Source organism: Eulemur rufifrons, chromosome 28 (genome assembly GCF_041146395.1).
Source record: "Eulemur rufifrons isolate Redbay chromosome 28, OSU_ERuf_1, whole genome shotgun sequence".
Taxonomy (NCBI): domain Eukaryota; kingdom Metazoa; phylum Chordata; class Mammalia; order Primates; family Lemuridae; genus Eulemur; species Eulemur rufifrons.
The window spans coordinates 13,881,895-13,901,191 of record NC_091010.1 but is presented as its reverse complement, the minus strand read 5'-3'; the positions used below and the strand labels follow the sequence as shown (position 1 = coordinate 13,901,191).

Below are 19,297 nucleotides of genomic sequence, written 5' to 3'. Positions count from 1 at the left end.
AGATTTTTTTTTTTTTTTGAGACAGAGTCTCACCCTGTTGCACGGACTAGAGTGTCGTGGCGTCAGTCTAGCTCACAGCAACCTTGAACTCCCGAGCTCAAACGATCCTACTGCCTCAGCCTCCCGAGTAGCTGGGACTACAGGCATGTGCCATCATGCCCGGCTAATTTTTTATATATATACTTTTAGTTGTTTGGCTAATTTCTTTCTATTCTTTTAGTAGAGACAAGGTCTCGCTCTTGCTCAGGCTGGTCTCGAACTCCTGAGCTCAAACAATCCACCCGCTTTGGCCTCCCAGAGTGCTAGGATTACAAGTGTGAGCCACCACGCCCAGCCATTTATTAAGATTTTTAAAATACAACTCATGAATGCAAATTGTGCATTCATTTTTCTAAATTATAACTTTAAATGTCTATCAGAGCAAGTAATAGTGATGGTAAAATATAAGTTAATATTCAACATCAAATTTTTTCTATATATAGCATTCCTCTTTATATTCAAAGATGATATTTCTGAATTAGAAAAGTCAATCTCTAACTTCTTGTACTTTCTTCAGTTCAGCCATTATTAACAGAACTCAAAATTGGTTTTTTTTTTTTTTTTTTTGAGACAGAGTCTCATTCTTTTGCCTAGGTTAGAGTACTGTGGCGTCAGCCTAGCTCACGGCAACCTCAAACTCCTGGGCTTAAGCGATCCTCCTGCCACAGCCTCCAGGTAGCTGGGACTAAAGGCACGTGCCATCATGCCCAGCTAATTTTTTCTATTTTTAGTTGTTTGGCTAATTTCTTTCTATTTATAGTAGAGACGGGGTCTCACTCTTGCCCAGGCTGGTCTCAAACTTCTGAGCTCAAGCAATCCTCCCTCCTCGGCCTCCCAGAGTTGCTAGGATTACAGGCGTGAGCCACGGTGCCCAGCCCTCAGAACTCAAAATCTTTGAGATTCTCAGTTAAATTTTGAGGCCAGTTAAATTTGAATTTGTCCTGAACTTTTACTCAAAATTAATCCTACCTATTTTATTCAGGGTTTTTGCTTATTGCAACTAGTTTTTCTCTGTCCACAGCCATTCTGCATAATGTTATGTAATGTTTTGGTGAATCCTTAACACTTTTCTTCCACCTTCCCTACTTGTAGTTTGTGCTTTCTACTGTTTGAGATTCCTGCGTGGATTTGATTTACCACGTTCCAGGACCTCATTGCAGGTGGTTCTGTTCCCCAGTTTGATGATGTTCACAGAAGCAGGTAAGTGACTTCTGGGGTCAGATGTAAGCAGAAAACCAGATCTTGCAGTCATGTAAGACCACTGCCCTATCAACTTCTGACAGGAGCTGGAATGTGGAATTGAATTCCCTACATCGGCATCCATTACAAGAAGGAATGAGAGAATGGTTGAGTTGATTCTTTTCTCTTTTCTTTTCCTAGAAATAGTATGCATTTTTAGTCATTAACTAAAATTTTGGTCTTGCTTATTTTAATATTCCAGAAGCATTTATTCCTCTTTTGAAATAGATAGAGTGCCCCTGATGACACTCACTGAGAGAGTACTTTGCTGTCCTTTGAGGGAAAGTGAATTTTACAAGTTAATTCTGCATGTTTCCCCTATATTTGATTTTCTTCTGTTACCATTAAAAGACCATTTTTTTCTCCTTTCTTGGATGTTATATTTGTACTTAAGCCTAGACTGGACATTGTTGAGTTCTGTTTGAACAGTGTTTGTTATGCTAAAAAAGGACATTGGGCTTGAGTCAACTCATCCTGGGTCTAGATTTACTTACAGGACTCCAGGGGTTCCTGTTCTCTGGGCTGATGTCTACTCTTTCCAGCCAAATACTGACTTCTGCATTAAATCCCCAGGGTTTTTTCCTAAAGTTGTAAACTGAGAACAGAAATGTGCTTTGAGTGAGAGAGGTTCAGGAAGCAGTACGTTTCATTTTTCCTCAGCCTGCCTGGCCTTTAGTGAGTTTGGGAGTGTTGATAGAGTCCTGAGCCTTCTTGGCGGAGAATGAGGGTTAGAAAGAGAGAAGTCCCCAGGCAAGGGGCCAGGTCCCTACTTGCCTAATGAAGGAGAATTCAGCCTTGTCTATCTGGTTGGCAGGGCACACTTAATCACTGAGATCCAGCATTTCAGCAGTTTGCAGAGGAAAGTGATATGAAGGGACAGCTGCAAGTAACCCACAACCTACATTTGAGGAGATCAAGCACTTACTTCACTTGGAGGAAAGAGAGAAGGAAGGAAGCTGAGGGCTTAGCAGGGTAAGTTTTTCCCTATCAACCTGTCTGCTTGCTTAGTTTATAATTGAGTAAAGTATTTTTCACCCCAGGGAGTGTTAATCACTGATTAAGCAGCTGAATGTGGTCATAATTGCAGTGTTCTTAATGTATTTCTCCTTTTCTCTTTCTCTTTTTGTGGCCCTTTTGAGAGTCCCCAGTGACCAGTTTCACTGCCCCTTCTCCCTCTCCAAAGATAAATTGTATTTGCTGGTGAATTAGAGAAAATTAGATGGGCCCTCCTGGTCTGGAGATAATGAGAAGATGACTGTGGTTTAGGTGAAGCTTGGGACGTTTCGTGGTAAGGAGGAAGATGGAAGACCTAGGTCTGGTAATAGGTTAATATTTTGGTATGTAATTTGGAGATGAAGGATAATAATTTTTCTATGTAATCAAGTTCATGTCTCCTCTCCTTTTCAGTTCTCGGTGTTGGTTTTCTCTCTCTCCATATACTGGGAATAAATTAGAGCCCAAGTCACTGGGAATGGCTAGAAAAAAGTTAAACTGATTCCTTTTCTAGGTTGGGTAGACTCTGAACTCTGGAAAGTTCTGAGAGCTTACTGCAATTCTTTCCAACTTCTCCCTTATGTCTCCTGTTTCCCCCCACCCTTTGTTTCTCTCAGTTTACACCCCTTGAACTTAGAGGAGACTGCAGCTTGTTTAGGAAAGTTAGAACCAGGGAAGCTGTGTCTGAGCCACAAACTCAGACATGAGCCTGGTGGTGTACATAGATGCAAATGCAAAGACCTGGCTTCTCATTCCCACCTTTTTACCTTCCTGCCAAAAAGCTAGCTCATTTGAGTGTTGAACCTTGTGTTCTAGAGGAGACGATGATATTAGAGATTTTACCACCACCACTCCTGCTCCCTAAACCGTGTGATCCTTTTGACTTCTAGCCAGTTCAGCCAATTACCGGATTGCCAAGAGTTAATCTTTCCTTGGAGAAAGACCTGTCCTTGGAAATGCAGATAAGTGAGACAATACCTTTCTGACCTTAATTGACTTGCATTGCAGCAAAAGGCTTATGGTTTAACTTCAGGGAGATGTTGTAAATTCTGGGATTTAAGACCCTAGAGTTGTCATAAATCAAAGTGTCTTTGATTTGAGACATAACCTGTAAAAGAAAAAAAAAGTCCATTCTTTCAAGGTTAAGAAGGTATTACGTTGCCTGAGGCAGGTAGGTAGAGTAGATGCTTTTCTAGAATGGCAGTGATTCTGGAAAAGCAATGATAATATATGGTGATTAAAAGTGAAGGGCAGGCCCTGTATGGTAGCTCACGCCTGTAATCCTAGGACTCTGGGAGGCCAAGGTAGGAGGATCACTTGAGGCCAAGGAGTTCAAGACCAGCCTGACCACATCTCTACAAAAAGTAGAAAAAATTAGTGGGGAATGGTGGCATGCCTCTGTAGTCCCAGCTACTCAGGAGGCCGAGGCAGGAGAATCGATTGAGCCTAGGAGTTGGAGATTGCAGTGAGCTATTATGATGCCACTGCAGTCTAGCCCAGGCGACAGAGGTGTTTTCTGTTTCAAAAACAAAACAAAACAAAAAAGTGGAGGGCAGAATGCAGTCAGTTGTTAGAAATGGGGTCATAAAGTGTGAAGGGCAATTCCATTCACCTTTTAGTAAAGGGATGTGACCCTTAAACCCTAACATAATCTAATATCGTTAGGACCAATTTCTTCTTCATTACGGTAATATAGAGGATATGGTATACAGATGAACTTAGCTACCTCTTTTCTATGGACTCTGAAACCATCCATTCACCCATGGGATGAGGGGAGATATTAAGAGAGTAGATGAAAACATAAGAGTAAAGAGAAAAAGTACATAGGAAAATACAAATTCTTTCCTCCATTAACCTGAAGGACACAGGGTTGCAAGAGTCATGTTGTAAGAAAGGGGTATGAGCTGGTTGATTCCAGGATTTTTTTTGTTTGTTTGTTTGTTTTTGTCACCTACCTACATCTCGGCTGCGTGATGATTGTGGAGTTTTTTCCCTAACAGATATGGTCCAGAAGGATCAAATGTCAGACCATTTTTGTAACAAAACATGATCCCTATTTTGAGCTTCAATAGTTACCGCATTCACAGTAAAACTAACCACTGCCAGTGTTTTTATTATCTATCATTTCTCTATTCCTGGAGGCAATTAATCTGGGGATTAATAACTTTTTAGCCTCTCAATCTCTACGGATACCTTTCTTTCTTTCTTTTTTAATTGAGGTGAAATTCATATAACATAAAATTAATTTACAGTTAGCAATTAAATGGCATTTAGTATATTCACAATATTATGTAACCACAACCTCCAAAACATTTAGTTTAGTTCCAAAACATTTTCATTACCCCAAAGAAAATCCCATAACAGTTAAGCAATTACTGCTCATTTTCCTTTCCACCTAGCCCCTAGCAACTACTGGATCTGCTTTCTGTCTTTGGATTTACCTATTCCATATATTTCAAATAAATGGCATCATACAACATGTAACCTTTTGTGTCTGGCTTCTTTCACTTAGCATAGTGTTTTGGGGGTTCATTTACATTGTAGCATGTATCAGTATTTTCTTTTTTTTTTTTTTTTTAGAGATAGGATCTCACTCTCTTGCGCAGGCTACAGTGCAGTGGTATGATTGTAGCTCAGTGTAACTCATGGGCTCAAGTGGGCCTCCTGCCTCAGCCTCCTGAGTAGCTCAGACTCCAGGCACGAGCCACCAAACCCAGCTAATTTTTAAAAACTTTTTTCGTAGAGACAGGGTGTTGCTATGTTACCCAGGCTCATCTCCAGCTCCTGGTCTGAAGTAGTCCTCCCACCTTGGTCTCTTAAAGTGCTGGGATTATAGGTGTGAGCTACCATGCCCAGCCTTATTTCTTTTTATGGCTGAATAATATTTATTGAATTCTAATTTGTTTATCATCCATTGGTGGATCTTTGGATTATTTCTACCTTTTGGCTATTGTGAATAGTGCTGCTGTGAATGTTCATGTGTAAACGTGTTTGAGTACCTATTTTTAGTTATTTGGTATATATACCTAAGAATGAAATTGCCGGTTTGAGGAATTACCATAGTGTTTTCTATAGTGCCTGTACCATTTTACATTCCCATAAGTGTGCATGAGGGTTCCAATTACTTCACATCCTCATAAGCACTTATTGTTTTCTGGTTTTTTAATAATAGGCCCTCCTAGTGGGTGTGAAGTGATATCTCACTGTGGTTTTGGTTTGCATTTCCCTCATGACTAATGAGCGTATTTTCTTGTTTGTTGTCCATTTGCATATATTCTTTTAGAAAATTCTATTCAAATATTTTGCCCGTTTTTTAGTTGAGTTGTCTGTGTTTTTTTTGTTTTTTTTTTTGAGACGAAGTCTTGCTCTGTCACCTGGGCTAGAGTGCCATGGCGTCAGCCCTAGTTCACAGCAACCTCAAACTCCTGGGCTCAAGCGATCCTCCTGCCTCAGCCTCCCGAGTAGCTGGGACTACAGGCATGTGCCACCATGCCCGGCTAATTTTTCTGTATATATTTTTAGCTGTCCATATGATTTCTTTCTGTTTTTAGTAGAGACGGGGTCTCACTCTTGCTCAGGCTGGTCTAGAACTCCTGAGCTCAAACAATCTGCCCTCCTTGGCCTCCCAGAGTGCTAGGACTACAGGCGTGAGCCACCGTGCCTGGCTGGAGTTGTCTGTTTTTTTGTTGTTGAATTGTAGGAGTTCTTTATATATTCTTGATACTAACCCCTTATCAGATACGTGATTTGCAAATATTTTCTCCCATTCTGTGGGTTGTCATTTGACTCTGTTGGTAGTGTCCTTTGATGCACAATAATTTTTAATTTTGATGGGGTCTAATTTATCTATGTTGTTGTTATTGTTGTTACTTGTGTTTTGCTATCTAAGAAATCTTTGCCAAATCCATGTCATGAAGCTTTCCCCTGTTACCTTCTAACATTTTTATAGTTTTAGCCCTTATATTTAGATCTCTAGACTTAACATTGAAACTCAAGTCATTCTGTTTCTTAATTTCCAGAGTGGGCCTATTTACATTTCTGTTCTCATTCTCTTCTCTTTGCTTAGAATTCATTTTTCCCTGTCTCCATGTATTCAAAATATTCCCATTTTTCAAGGTCTATTCCAACTGCTACCTATTTCATGAAGTTTTCCTATAGCTCACCCTCTGAAGAGAATCTCTTCTGATCTTCCATTAGTGCTTTCACTTTTCTTGTAGGATTTATATATAATAATACCTTGCTTTATAGCTTACATCTAATCCCCCTATAGGACATTTAGATGAGATATGACGTATTTTTCTTACTTGTTTCTATATAGTATTCTGCAAATTATTTTATCTGTTTATTAGTAAACATATATTGAATAAATGGATGTCTTACTATTTCTCAATATGGTCCCTTTTGTTTGCTCAGCCCTTGTGGAAAACACGAGAGAAAATGAGACAGGGAAAGATGTCACAAAGTCCTAGTTAGGTAGTACAAGGGTGTAGGCTTACTTCTACTTCAAAACTCACCTCTTTAGGAAATTTTCCTTGTAATTTGTCTGTCTGACTTGCTTTGACTACATAACTCTTAGCATTGTGGTATGCATTTACTTCATAGTTTATTGCTTGTAAATGTGATGATAGGTCTTTTAAAATGAATATTTTATTTCTCCAGCTAGATTAGATTGGTTAATTCTCCAAATAGATGGTAGTTATGGACAGCCAAAACTTCTGTTGCTTTTTCCTCTTTTAAGTCGATTTTGAAAATACACTAAAAATATATGAATATCTTATAAAAAAGTCAAACATTACAGGTAAGTCTAAAGTCCCCCTTGATCAACCCAGTTCCTATCCCATTGCCTTCTTACCCTACTCAGAGTTAATCACTGTTATCACTTTTCTATGAGCCCTCCCAGATATTTTTCATGCATTTACTTACATATTACTACATTATGTATAGAACTTCATATGTAACACATATATGTATAAATTATATTCATATATAATTATTTCTCTATTTTTTCACAACTGCCTATGGTGATCAATAATCAGTAAATACTAAATCTTACTGATAACTTGGGTCTGAGAGACCAGAAGGAGAAGTGAAAGTCAAGCATATGAAAATACTATGTGTCCAACTTATAAAATTCCATTCCATATCTGTTCTGCATATAGTCTCCAGGTATCATTGGACAGGCCATGGCTCCACGGTCCCGGCGACGAAGGCACAAGAAACTCCCCTCATCTGTGGCTCCTGTGCTTGTGACCCCACCCACAGTTGTTACCCCTGTGCCTCTGACCCCCTCACAACCTGGCCCTAGCATTGATGCACTTGGCTTCTTATCCTTGGAGAATAATGTTCCTGGCCTATCCCAGCTGATCCTTCAAAAGCTGAATATGAAAAGCTATGAAGAATACAAGTGAGTGACCAGCTTTATGGAAGAGGGATATATTGTCTTTGGTAGAAGTGATTTCAGAAGATAGAAAGGGAATATAATTTGGGCAATACGGGATATTTGCAATGAGGGGTTTTCACATCCTAACTTTTGCTAGTTTTATTACTATAGAAGAAATATAACTGGCTTAAGTGAGAAATGATGTCAGTAGGAGACATAGGAGTAGGTGGTATAAGAGGTAGTGGGGGGACATGAGAGATTTTGGAAATATTCTTTTCCTTATTGCCTTTCTTTCCCCCTGCTGTTTCTGCAGGCTGGTGGTAGATGGGGGTATCCCCGTATCAGGCTTTGGATTTCGATGTCCTCAAGAAATGTTCCAGAGGATGGAGGACACATTCCGATTCTGTGCTCACTGTAGAGCACTCCCTAGTGGCCTTTCAGACTCCAAGGTCCTCCGGCACTGCAAAAGGTGACTGACTTGTGGGGGACTAATGCGGAGACATTCAGAAATGACTCTGTACTAAGACCTCATTCTAAAAGGAAAGGTCTGAAAGGTTTCTAAATAACTTAAGGCTCTTTCCTTATTTTGTATCATCCGTACTACAGAGTGATCATAACAGGGTTCTAATCCTGCTTATTTTTGGTGTTATGGGGAAGTGAGACAAGAGACCACAATACAATCCTCTCTGTCTCCCTTTTCTTAAGTACCCCAAGAGTAAGACCACATCTGCTCTAAGGAGGTTGGAGTTGAACCATACCTGTGATGAGAGGGCAGCTACAAATTCCTGGTGTTTTGTTTTGTTTTGTTTTGTTTTAAAAGAGATATAAAAAGTGAGATGTTCCAGATAGATAGAGACTATGGTGTCACTTTGTCTGGGAGAATAATTATATTTCCAACTATCTCCTACCTCTTCTGCCAAATGCAGTCCCCAAATTTGTTGTATCAGCTGTCATTCCTTTCCCTACCTTCCTGACCTATTCACTGATCTTTCTTCCTAGATATAGGAATATCAATCCCTTCCCCAGACACCCCCAATCACCTTTATGTATACAACATCTATTCCTGTGACTCATTTTCTCAGGTGCAGAAATGTCTATTACTGTGGTCCAGAGTGCCAGAAGTCAGACTGGCCAGCACACAGGAGGGTTTGTCAAGAGCTTCGTCTTGTGGCTGTGGACCGTCTCATGGAATGGCTTCTGGTCACAGGTGGAGTGGTAGTGTTGGGAAACTTTGCTATAATGGTCATAGTTGGTTGTACTTGAAGGAATACAGGAAAGCATATTGTCATGAAAAAAGAAGAACCTGGGGTAAGGGATGTAGTACTCCTGGTCACTGGTTGGCAGGGTGAACATAGAGAGAATATTGATCATTAGTGAGAAGGGAATTTTGAAGCCAGGAAAGGATTAGGTTACTTCCCCCCCTCCCCATAGATATAGGCGATACAGGTGTTTTTTGTTACATGGATAAATTGTATAATGCTGAAGTCAGAGCTTTCAGTGTACCCATTATCAGAATAGTGTACATTGTATTCAATAGGCAGATTTTTATCCCTCACCCCCCTCCCACCCTCCACCCTTTTTAGTTTTCAATATCTATTACATCACTTTATGACCATATACACCCCTTGTTTAGCTTCCACTTATGAGAGAGAACTTGTGGTATTTGTTTTTCCATTCCTGAGATAATTCACTTAGAATAATGGTCTCCAGTTCCATCCAACTTGCTGCAAAAGACATTTCATTCCTTTTTATGGCTGAGTAGTACCCCATGGTATATATTAATGTATACACTACATTTTCTTTATCCACTCCTCAATTGGTAGGCGCTTAGGTTGATTCCATATCTTTGCAATTGTGAATTGTACTATGATAAACATTTGGATGTAGGTGTCTTTTTTTTATACAATGACTTCCTTAGATACCCAGTAGAGGGAATACTGGATCAAATGGTAGGTTTACTTTGAGTTCTTTGAGAAATTTCCATGCTGTTTTCCATAGAGCTGTAGGGGTTTACATTCCCACCAACAATGTATAAGCCTTTCCCTTTCACTGCATGCATGCCAACATCTGTTTTTTGACTTTTTAACAATGGCCATTCTGATGGGTAAGGTGGTATCTCATTGTGGTTTTAATTTGCATTTCTCTGATGATTACAATTAGGTTACCTCTTATTCCTTCTTCCTTCAGGTGATTTTGTCCTACCCTCAGGACCTTGGCCATTGCCGGCTGAAGTTGTACAAGACTGGGACACCTGGTTTTCTATGAAAGGGTCACAGCTAGATGCTACACTGGATGCTGTCCTAGGTAGTCATGCCATGACCACCCTATGGGCCAGTGTAGGACGGCCAAGGCCAGACCCAGATATCTTGCAGGGATCTTTGAAGCGGCTGTTGACAGATGCCCTGTCAAGGCCCTTGACAATGGGCCTAGGGCTTAGGGCCTTGGGGATAGATGTTAGGAAGACTGGAGGAAGCACAGTACATGTGATTGGTGCTTCCCATGTGGAGACATTTCTTGCTCGCCCTGGGGACTATGATGAGCTTGGCTACATGTTTCCTGGACACCTTGGACTCCGTGTGATCATGGTGGGTGTAGACGTGGCTACTGGCTTTTCACAGAGCACCTCAACTTCACCCCTAGAACCAGGCACAATTCAGCTTAGTGGCCACAGGGACCTCTATCATGACTTCTGGGAGGAGCAGGTAGAGACTGGGCAGATAGCCCGTCCAGATTTGGCAGTGGCATTCCATCCAGGTAAGAGTCATTGGTTCAGAGGAATACTGTTTGGCTCTCCCTGAGAATTTTCCATCCTGAATTTTGCATCTTTTATCTTTGCAACCCCATTCATTTGGTCTCATTAAACACAATGTGATGACAATCTTGGTTGATAATTTGCCATATATACTACACCTGTGTGTTCAGAATTTTCTACTGAAGGCTTGGTGTGGTGGCTCACGCCTGTAATCCCAGCACTTTGGGAGGCCAGGGTAGGAGGATCACTTGAGGTCAGGAGTTCAAGATTAGCCTGGGTAACATAGTGAGACCCTGTCTCTACTCTCTACAAAAAATTTAAAATATAAATTAGCCGGGCATGGTGGCGTCCACCTGTAGTCCTGGCTACTCAAGAGGCTGAGGAAGGAGGATCCCTTGAGCCCAAGAATTCCAGGTTGCAGTGAGCTATGATCATGCCACTGTACTGCAGCCTGGGCAACAGAGCAGGACCCTGTCTTTAAAAACAAACAAACAAAAACAAAAGAATTGAAGACACTGGGGTGGATGATGAGGAGTATTGGGGATGAGCAAGGTGAGGGGTGGTGTGGACACAATCAAAGAAATATCTTGCTCTTACAATCTACTTCAGTCTTTCCCCTCCCTATTCCTATTTCCATTTTTGTACCATAGGTTTTCATTCCTCCCCAGACTTGATGGAAGCTTGGCTGCCCACCTTGCTGCTACTTCGTGACTACAAGATCCCTACATTGATTACTGTTTACAGGTTTTGACCTCTTCATATATGTAATACTCCCGTGACTCACTCACACCTGTCTTTATAAAGAAAGATGAGCTCATTTTACTCTCACCTTGCTCATCTACCTTATGATAAGGATATTCTTCTCACATGTGGCTTTTTCATTCCCTTGGAACAAAGTCCTGTGCTAGTTAACTGGATATTTGGTGAGACATTTGGGAGGAAGGGATATCTCTTGCCTAGTGTAGCCTTGGGTAATTTGAGGGATTTTTGAGTATAGAAATGTCAGGCTCTTTAGCAATTTCTCCCTTATCTCTTATAATCATTAGAGCAATTTCTCTTATCTCTCTTCCACAGCCATCAGGAATTGGCATCCTCTTTGCAGATTCTGGTGGAACTGGATACACACATCACTGCCTATGGGGCTAATCCTTTCATGTCCCTCAAACCTGAACAGGTCTATTCCAACCCCAACAAGCCGCCAGTATACTGCAGTGCCTACTATATCATATTTCTTGGAAGGTCCTGCCAGCTGGATAAGAGGCAATTGGAAGAGAAAGTAGATGGTGGGGTTTAAATAGATCTTGACTGGATGTCTGGAAAATGAAGAGGTTGTGATGAAATTACCCTGTTATCGCCAGGTTGTTGCCAGCTTTGAAACCCACTATATTCTAAACCTCATTCACTATCTGAGTAAAGATTCTCAGCTGAATGAGAGTTCCTGTATTACATGACTCATTTCTAAGAGTTTAGCCACAGTAGCTTCTAGAGATAGGATTCTAGATTTAGTGGTTGGCAAGAAGCCCTGATGTTGGTCTTTCCAGAGTGTAGAGTTCCTAAGAGTTTCCTTTGTGAGGAAATTACACCGTTTGACTGGGGCCAGATAGCACTGAGGAGAAGAATGAGAACCACCTTGTTCTATCTGAAAAAGACTTTCTTCTCATCGAGCAATTTGGGCTAAAAAATGGAGAGGTGTTGATGACTTGAAGTGGTTCAAGAATGGACAAGTCAGGAAAGTCAGAGACATGGAGGAGGTTGTAAGGTTTGGCACACTGTCCTATTTCATGTCTTTTTTTGAGAGAAATGTCTCATTTCCCTATTTTTTCTTGGAGACTTCTGACCCTAGAGGAGCCCTGGTGTTATATTCTAGATATCTCAGGGTATGTCAGACTTTACCTGAATATACTCGAGCTATTTGTTATCCCCTGTTTTATATCATAATAAACTCGGTTTGGGGCTTCTTAAACCACTTGTTTTATCTTATTTCCTATTCATTGGCAAGTATTACTCATCTTCACACAAAACCTCAAGATTCGAAGTTTCTTGCCAAATGAGTGATTAGCATCAGCTCTCTGTTTGGTCCTGCCACTCCACCACACACTTGTCTCATATCATTCTTCTCTTACGACACTCTCAGGATTAGGACATTCCCTAGGTTTCCATTCCTAGTCTTGCCATGACCTTCATCCACACATACGTCATCACCCCAGTGCACACATATATAGTTTTATTGCCCACTGTAGTAGGGGTAATTTTAGAATTTCATTTATTCATTCAAAACAGTATCTGCCATGTGAAAGGTACTATATTGTGGCTTTGAGGAGACTGAAAGGTGAATGAGACTTCATCCTTATTTTTTATGTAGGAAGGGAAATAATATGTATACAGATATCTTTATTGCAATGTGTAATATGGAATAAGAAATACAAGAGAGGCTTATAGTGATAAGGAAATAGAGTGAAAAAAGATGACTTCATGAAATGAAAATGAAGATATTGTGAATTAGAATTTTATGAAACAGGGCAGGACATTCCAAGTGGAAGTAATAGCAGAAGCAGAAGCTTGGAAGTAGAAAGCATAGGGGATAGTTTAGGGTACATTTGAGGATTAGTATAAATTAAGTCTGGAAGAGAGATTGAGATTGGATTATAGAAGGAGCATTTGTGGTCCTTTGGATTGATGTAGATCTGAGAATAAATCCTGGAGCAATCATCAGATAATTTTGTGCCCCTGAGAAAGCTAAAATTCTCTAAGCCTTAGTTTCCTCATTTGTAAAATGGAGATAATACTTAGTACCCAAAATTACATTAGGGTTAAATGAAAATGTTTGCAAAGTTGGAGGACTCACACGTCCCAATTTCACAATTTACTTCAGGTTGAGTATCCCTGATCTGAAAATTCAAAATCTGAAAAGTTCCAAAATCTGAAACATTTTGAGTGCTGACATAACACTCAAAGGAAATGCTCATTGGAGCATTTCAGATCTCAAGATTTTCAGATTAGCGGTGCTAAAGATAACATAAATATTTCAAAATTTGAAATCTGAAATACTCCTGGTTACAAGCATTTGGGATAAGGGATATTCAACCTATACAAACCAACAGTAATCACGACAATGTGGTACTGGCATAGGATAGACCTATAGATCAATCAAATAGAATTGTTTTAGTCTGGGATGCTATAACAAAATACCATAAACTGGGTGGTTTATAAGCAAAAGAAATTTATTTCTTACAGTTTTGGAAGCTGGAAATTCTAAGATTAAAGCATTGGCAGATTCAATCTCTGGTAAGGGCCTGTTTCCTGGTTTAAAGTGCTTCTTACTGTGTGTTCACATGGTGGAAGGAGTGACTGAGCTCCCCTGTGCCTCTTTTATAAGGGCACTAATCCCAGTCATGATCTAATCATCTCCTAAAGGCCCCACCTCCTAATACCATCATCTTGGAGGTTAGGATTTCAACATACGAATTTTAGGGGGACACAAAACATTTAGACCATAACAATAATTGAAAAAAACCTTTACCTTATGGTCAATTGATTTGTCTTGACAAGGGTACCAAAACAATTATTTGGGAAAAGAATAGACTTTTCAACAAATGGTCCAGGACAACTGGATATCCACATTCAAAAGAATAAAGTTGTATCCACACGTCACACAATATGCAAAAATTAAAATAGTTCAGAGACCTAAAGAGCTAAAACTATTAAACTCCTTGAAGAAAATATAGGGATAAATCTTCATGTACTTTCATTGGGTAGTATTTTCTTAGGTAGGACATCAAAAGCACAAGCAAACAAAATAAAAATAGATAAATTAGACTACCAAGGCCGGGCATGGTTGCTCACGCCTGTAATCCTAGCTCTCTGGGAGGCCGAGGCAGGTGGATTATTTGAGCTCAGGAGTTCGAGACCAGCCTGAGCAAGAACGAGACCCCGTCTCTACTAAAAAAATAAAAAAAAATTAGCTGGACAACTAAAAAAAAAAAAATATATATATATATATATATATATATACATACATATATATATATATATATATAAATAAAAAATTAGCCGGGCATGGTAGTGCATGCCTGTAGTCCCAGCTACTCGGGAGGCTGAGGCAGAAGGATCGCTTGAGCCCAGGAGTTTGAGGTTGCTGTGAGCTAGGCTGATGCCAGGGCACTCTAGCCCAGGCAACAGAGTGAGACTCTGTCTCAAAAAAAAAAAAAAAAAATTAGACTACTAAAATTTAAAATTTTCTGCTTCAAAAAACACTATCAAGAAAGTAAAGAATGGGAGAAAATATTGATAAGTCATATATCTGATAAGGGACCTGTATCCAGAATATATATGAAGAACTCCCACAACTTAAAAGGAAAAATAACCCAGTTAAAAAATGGGCAAATGATCTGAACAGACATTTCTCTAGAAAAGATACATAGATGGCCAATCATTAGGAAATACAAATCAAAACCACAGTGAGATACCACTTCACATCCACTATGATGGCTACAATAAAAAGAAAGTAAAAAGTGTTGATGAGGATATGGAGAAATCAGGACCCTCACGCACTGCTGGTTGGAATGTATAATAAGATGGTGCAGCCATTTTGGAAAATAGTCTGGCAGTTCCTCAAAAAGTTAAACATTTGAGTTACCATTTGACCCAGCAATTTCATTCATAGCTTTGTACCCATGTGAGATGAAAAAATACAAACACAAGTATTCATAGCAACCTTTTTCATAATAGCCAAAAGGTGAAAACAACCCAAATGTCCATGGGCTTATGAATGGATAAGCAAAATGAGGTATATCCTTACAGTGAAATATTATTTGGCCCCAAAAAGGAATGAAGTACACACTGGGCACAGTGGCTCACATCTGTAATCCCAGCACTTTGGGAGGCCAAGATAGGAGAATCACCTGAGGCCAGGAGTTTTGAGACCAATCTGGGCAACATAGCAGGAATGCTGTCTCTACAAAAAAATTTTTTAAATTAGCCAGATATGGTGGCATGTGACTGTGAACCCAGAAGTTGGAGGCTGCAATGAGCTATGATTGCACCACTGTACTCTAGCCTGGGTGACAGAGTAAGACCTCATCTCTAAAAATATAAAATTTAATTTAAAAATACAAATTAAAAAAAAAAGGAATGAAGTACTGATTCATGCTACAACATGGATGAACCTTGAAAACGTTATGTTAAGTGAAAGAAGCCGGTCACAAAAAACCACATATTGTATGAGTGCATTTATATGAAATGTTCAGAATAGGCAAGTCTATGCAGACAGAAGTAGATGAGTGGCTGCATGTGGATGGGGAGGATAGGGGTGTTGGGGAGTGATGGCTAAAGGGTATGGGATTTCTTTTTGGGGTGATATAACCATTCTAAAATTGTGATGGATGCACAATTCTTGTACTATAAACCATTGAATTATATACTTTATATCAGCAAATTATATATTTCAATAAACTCAAAATTTTGGGGGGTGCTGAGTGTGGTGGCTCACGCGTATAATCCCAGCACTTTGGGAGGCTGAAGCAGGATTGTTTGAGCCCAGGAGTTAGAGGCTGTAGTGAGCTATGATTGCACCACCGCACTCCAGCCTGGGTGACAGAGGGAGACCCTGTCTCTAAAAAAAAAAAAAAAAAAAGTTTTTTTTGTAAATCTTAGAAAATGTAAAAAACACTTCCCCCCCCCCCCAAGAGATAGGGTCTCATTCTGTCACTCAGGCTGGAGTGTAGTGGCATGATTATAGTTCACTACAGCTTCCATCTCCTGGGCTCCTGGGCTTCTCAGCCTCCTGAGTATCTAGGACTACAGGCATATGCTACCGTGCTCCACTGAAAGTTGGTACACTATTGTCATGGTTCAGACAAGAGATAGTGCAGTTGTCAGCTAAGACAATAGTGGTGAGCATGGAAAGTAAGAGGTAATTTAAGTTAAGTAGATAGTGACACTTTGTAGATCGAACATGAAAGTAAAATTTATAGGATATAGTTACTGATTGTGATTGATGAAGGATGGTATATCTGTCAGTCAGAGTCTAATCAGGAGGCAAACTACACAGAAACAGGTGACACAAAAATTTCCAACTTAGTAGAATGGTGGTGATAGTATGTAACATTTTAATTGTCTAGCTTCATGCTAAATGCTGAGATTCTAAGATGGCTTCTTCCCTTAAAGTGTTTTAGTTTAATAAGAGATTGACATGAGAGGCCGGGCGCGGTGGCTCACGCCTGTAATCCTAGCACTCTGGGAGGCCGAGGTGGGCGGATTGTTTGAGCTCAGGAGTTCGAGACCAGCCTGAGCAAGAGCGAGACCCCATCTCTACTAAAAATAGAAAGAAATTATATGGACAGCTAAAAAAACATATATATAGAAAAAATTAGCCGGGCATGGTGGCGCATGCCTGTAGTCCCAGCTACTCGGGAGGCTGAGACAGGAGGATCGCTTGAGTTCAGGAGTTTGAGGTTGCTGTGAGCTAGGCTGACGCCACGGCACTCACTCTAGCCTGGGCAACAGAGTGAGACTCTGTCTCAAAAAAAAAAAAAAAACAAAAAACAAGAGATTGACATGAGCAAGCACAATATAATAATTATATATTCTAAAGTCAGCACATGAAGTAAAAAAAAAAATATTTTCAAAACTACCTTTGAAAATCCCTTAGGATAGGACTACCATAGATCCTCTCAGTAGGTGTATTAGAGTCAGTTTTTCCTCCAGTATTGGAAGAAATCTGTAGTTGATCATCAGATGACATAGTTGGCTTGGTTTTAGGGGCCGTATTATAGCCCATCAGATAGTCAATTATTTAATGAACACCTACTACTGGGCTATAGAGATATCCCTGTTCTCAAGGAGCTTACATTTTAGTGGAGGAGACAAACAGTAAACATGGAATTCCAGATACTTTTAAGTACTATAAAGAAAATTAAATCGAGTAATGAGTATATAACTGGTAGTGATATTGGTGGCAGTGGCAGCTACTAATGCTACAATATCAGGGAGTACCTCTCTGAAGAGATGACATTTGAGATGACACTGGAGAATATTTTAAGTAGCAACAATAGCAAGGGCAAAGTCCTGAGAATCTCTGGTGTGTTTGGGCACAGGCTTGGTATGTTTGAACAAAAGGCCACTGTGACCAGAGCTTAGTAATTGAGAAGGAAGGTAAAAAGGGGTGAGAGGGGAGGGGTAGGCAGGGACTAGATTATATAGGGTCTAATAGACCACAGTCAGGAGTTTTGATTTTATTCTGGTTCTAGTGGGAACCTATTAAGTTTAATCGAAGGAATGATATGATGCAATTTATTCTTTAGAAAGATCACTATGATGTGGGGTTTCTTAACTTCAGCACTGTTGACATTTTGGGCTGAATAATTGTTTACTGTAGAAATTGTATGATATTTTATAGCATCCTACAACATTGTAGGACACTTAGTAGCATCTCTGGCCTCTACTCACTAGATGCTAGTAACACCCTTCCCCAGTTTTGACAACCCAAAATGTCTCCAAATATTGCCAAGTGTCCCCTGACGGACAAAATTACTGTTCTAACTGTACAAAAAAAGTATGTGTACTTAAACACCAGACTCTGACACAGTGTTGGAACATACAATGGCCTTCAGAGGTATTTTGTTTTGTTTTTGCTAAGTTTAAGTTCATATGCTCTGACTCCACTGTTAAATGTGCCACAGTGGACATCTGTAAAAGGTCCAGTTGAGTGCAAAAAGGGAGTACTGTAAATCTCCCCAAGGGAAGGCAAGGAAAAAGAGTAGGTCAGGAAGAGTTTCTTGGACCAGGAGGGAGATGAGCAACCTTTGGATCAAGTCTAAATAGATGAATAATTGTAAAAAGGTGGGCAGTGCTTTCTAGACAGAGGAAACATGAGGAAAGGCTCTCTGATCCTGAAGTGCCTTTTATGCCAGGAAAGAAGGACAAGTTGAAAGGATGAAATGGGAAATGTAGTGGTAGTGTCTGAACAGGCTAATAATGGATATTTGGGCCTACAGCTCAGAAAAGTGGGCTGGAAATAAGAGGTTTGGAAAATATCCTCTTACAGTCATCATTAAGGCGGAGGGAGGGGTTGGGGATGACCTCACCATAGAAGTAGTGTACACAGAGTAGTAAGGACAGGCTTCTCAGGGAATACTCAAATTATGGACGTCTCTGGGGCAGAAAGGGCAGCAAGGCTTGTTATTTGCCAGGTAGACAGACTATTGGGAGCTGAGGAATTAATGCTGGGTACCCAGAGTGTTGTGCAGTTTTGTCTACTATTGTTAAATTTGGCAATGACGTACTTCAAGTATTAAATACTTTCCACTTCACCCCTGTTTGGGGGCCATGTTTATCCTCCTCTTCCCACTTAAAATGGTAATCCACTCCATACCACCCCCATGAGGAAGCTTTTAGGTAGAAAAGCATGTGGAGTAATAGGTTGATGGTTTTCAACCTTTAGTGTGCATCAGAACCATCTGGAGGGCTTGTTAAAACAAATTACTGGACCGGAGTTTGAGTGGGTCTAAGGTGGAGTCTGAGAATTTGCATTACTAACGTTTCCAGGTGGTGTTGCTAATTTGGCAACTACATTATGAGAACCACTGTAAAAGGTAACAGACTGGTTTTTGCTGTGGAATACCAAGTCCTTAACGAGTTAAGATATTAGTTTGAGCCCTTGTAACTGCCTCAAATGTTTAATGCTAATGTGTCTTTAATGCTCTAGGGCGTGAGGGGAGCCTCGAATCCCTTTTGTAGTGGTTTTGATTAGTACATCTCCAGTTCCGACTATCTAGAATTCCCAATAAATATTAATTCCTTTCACAGAAGGCTTATTAAAAAACGCCGTCTCCCAGAGGACGGCATTTTGGAGGCAGAGAGAGGCTGCACCGGCCTCCCAGTCTCAGCCCCTCTCT

The 19,297-nt window shown here is 40.2% G+C and overlaps 1 protein-coding gene across 2 annotated transcripts; it reads left to right on the top strand.

Annotated features, from left to right (window-relative positions):
* Positions 1–1,609: 1,609 nt before the first annotated feature.
* MSS51 (MSS51 mitochondrial translational activator) lies at positions 1,610–12,344 on the top strand. Of its 2 annotated transcripts, XM_069460125.1 has the most exons (7): positions 1,610–2,250; positions 7,431–7,675; positions 7,965–8,120; positions 8,734–8,858; positions 9,839–10,405; positions 11,054–11,147; positions 11,478–12,344. In XM_069460125.1, exons 2-7 carry the CDS (start codon positions 7,455–7,457, stop codon positions 11,695–11,697), a joined length of 1,383 nt encoding a protein of 460 aa, XP_069316226.1. In that variant the 5' UTR covers positions 1,610–2,250; positions 7,431–7,454; the 3' UTR covers positions 11,698–12,344. The 2 variants fall into 2 exon arrangements, with proteins under 2 accessions (XP_069316226.1, XP_069316225.1); XM_069460124.1 differs by lacking the exon at positions 1,610–2,250 and having other exon boundaries at positions 7,366–7,675.
* Positions 12,345–19,297: the final 6,953 nt, after the last annotated feature.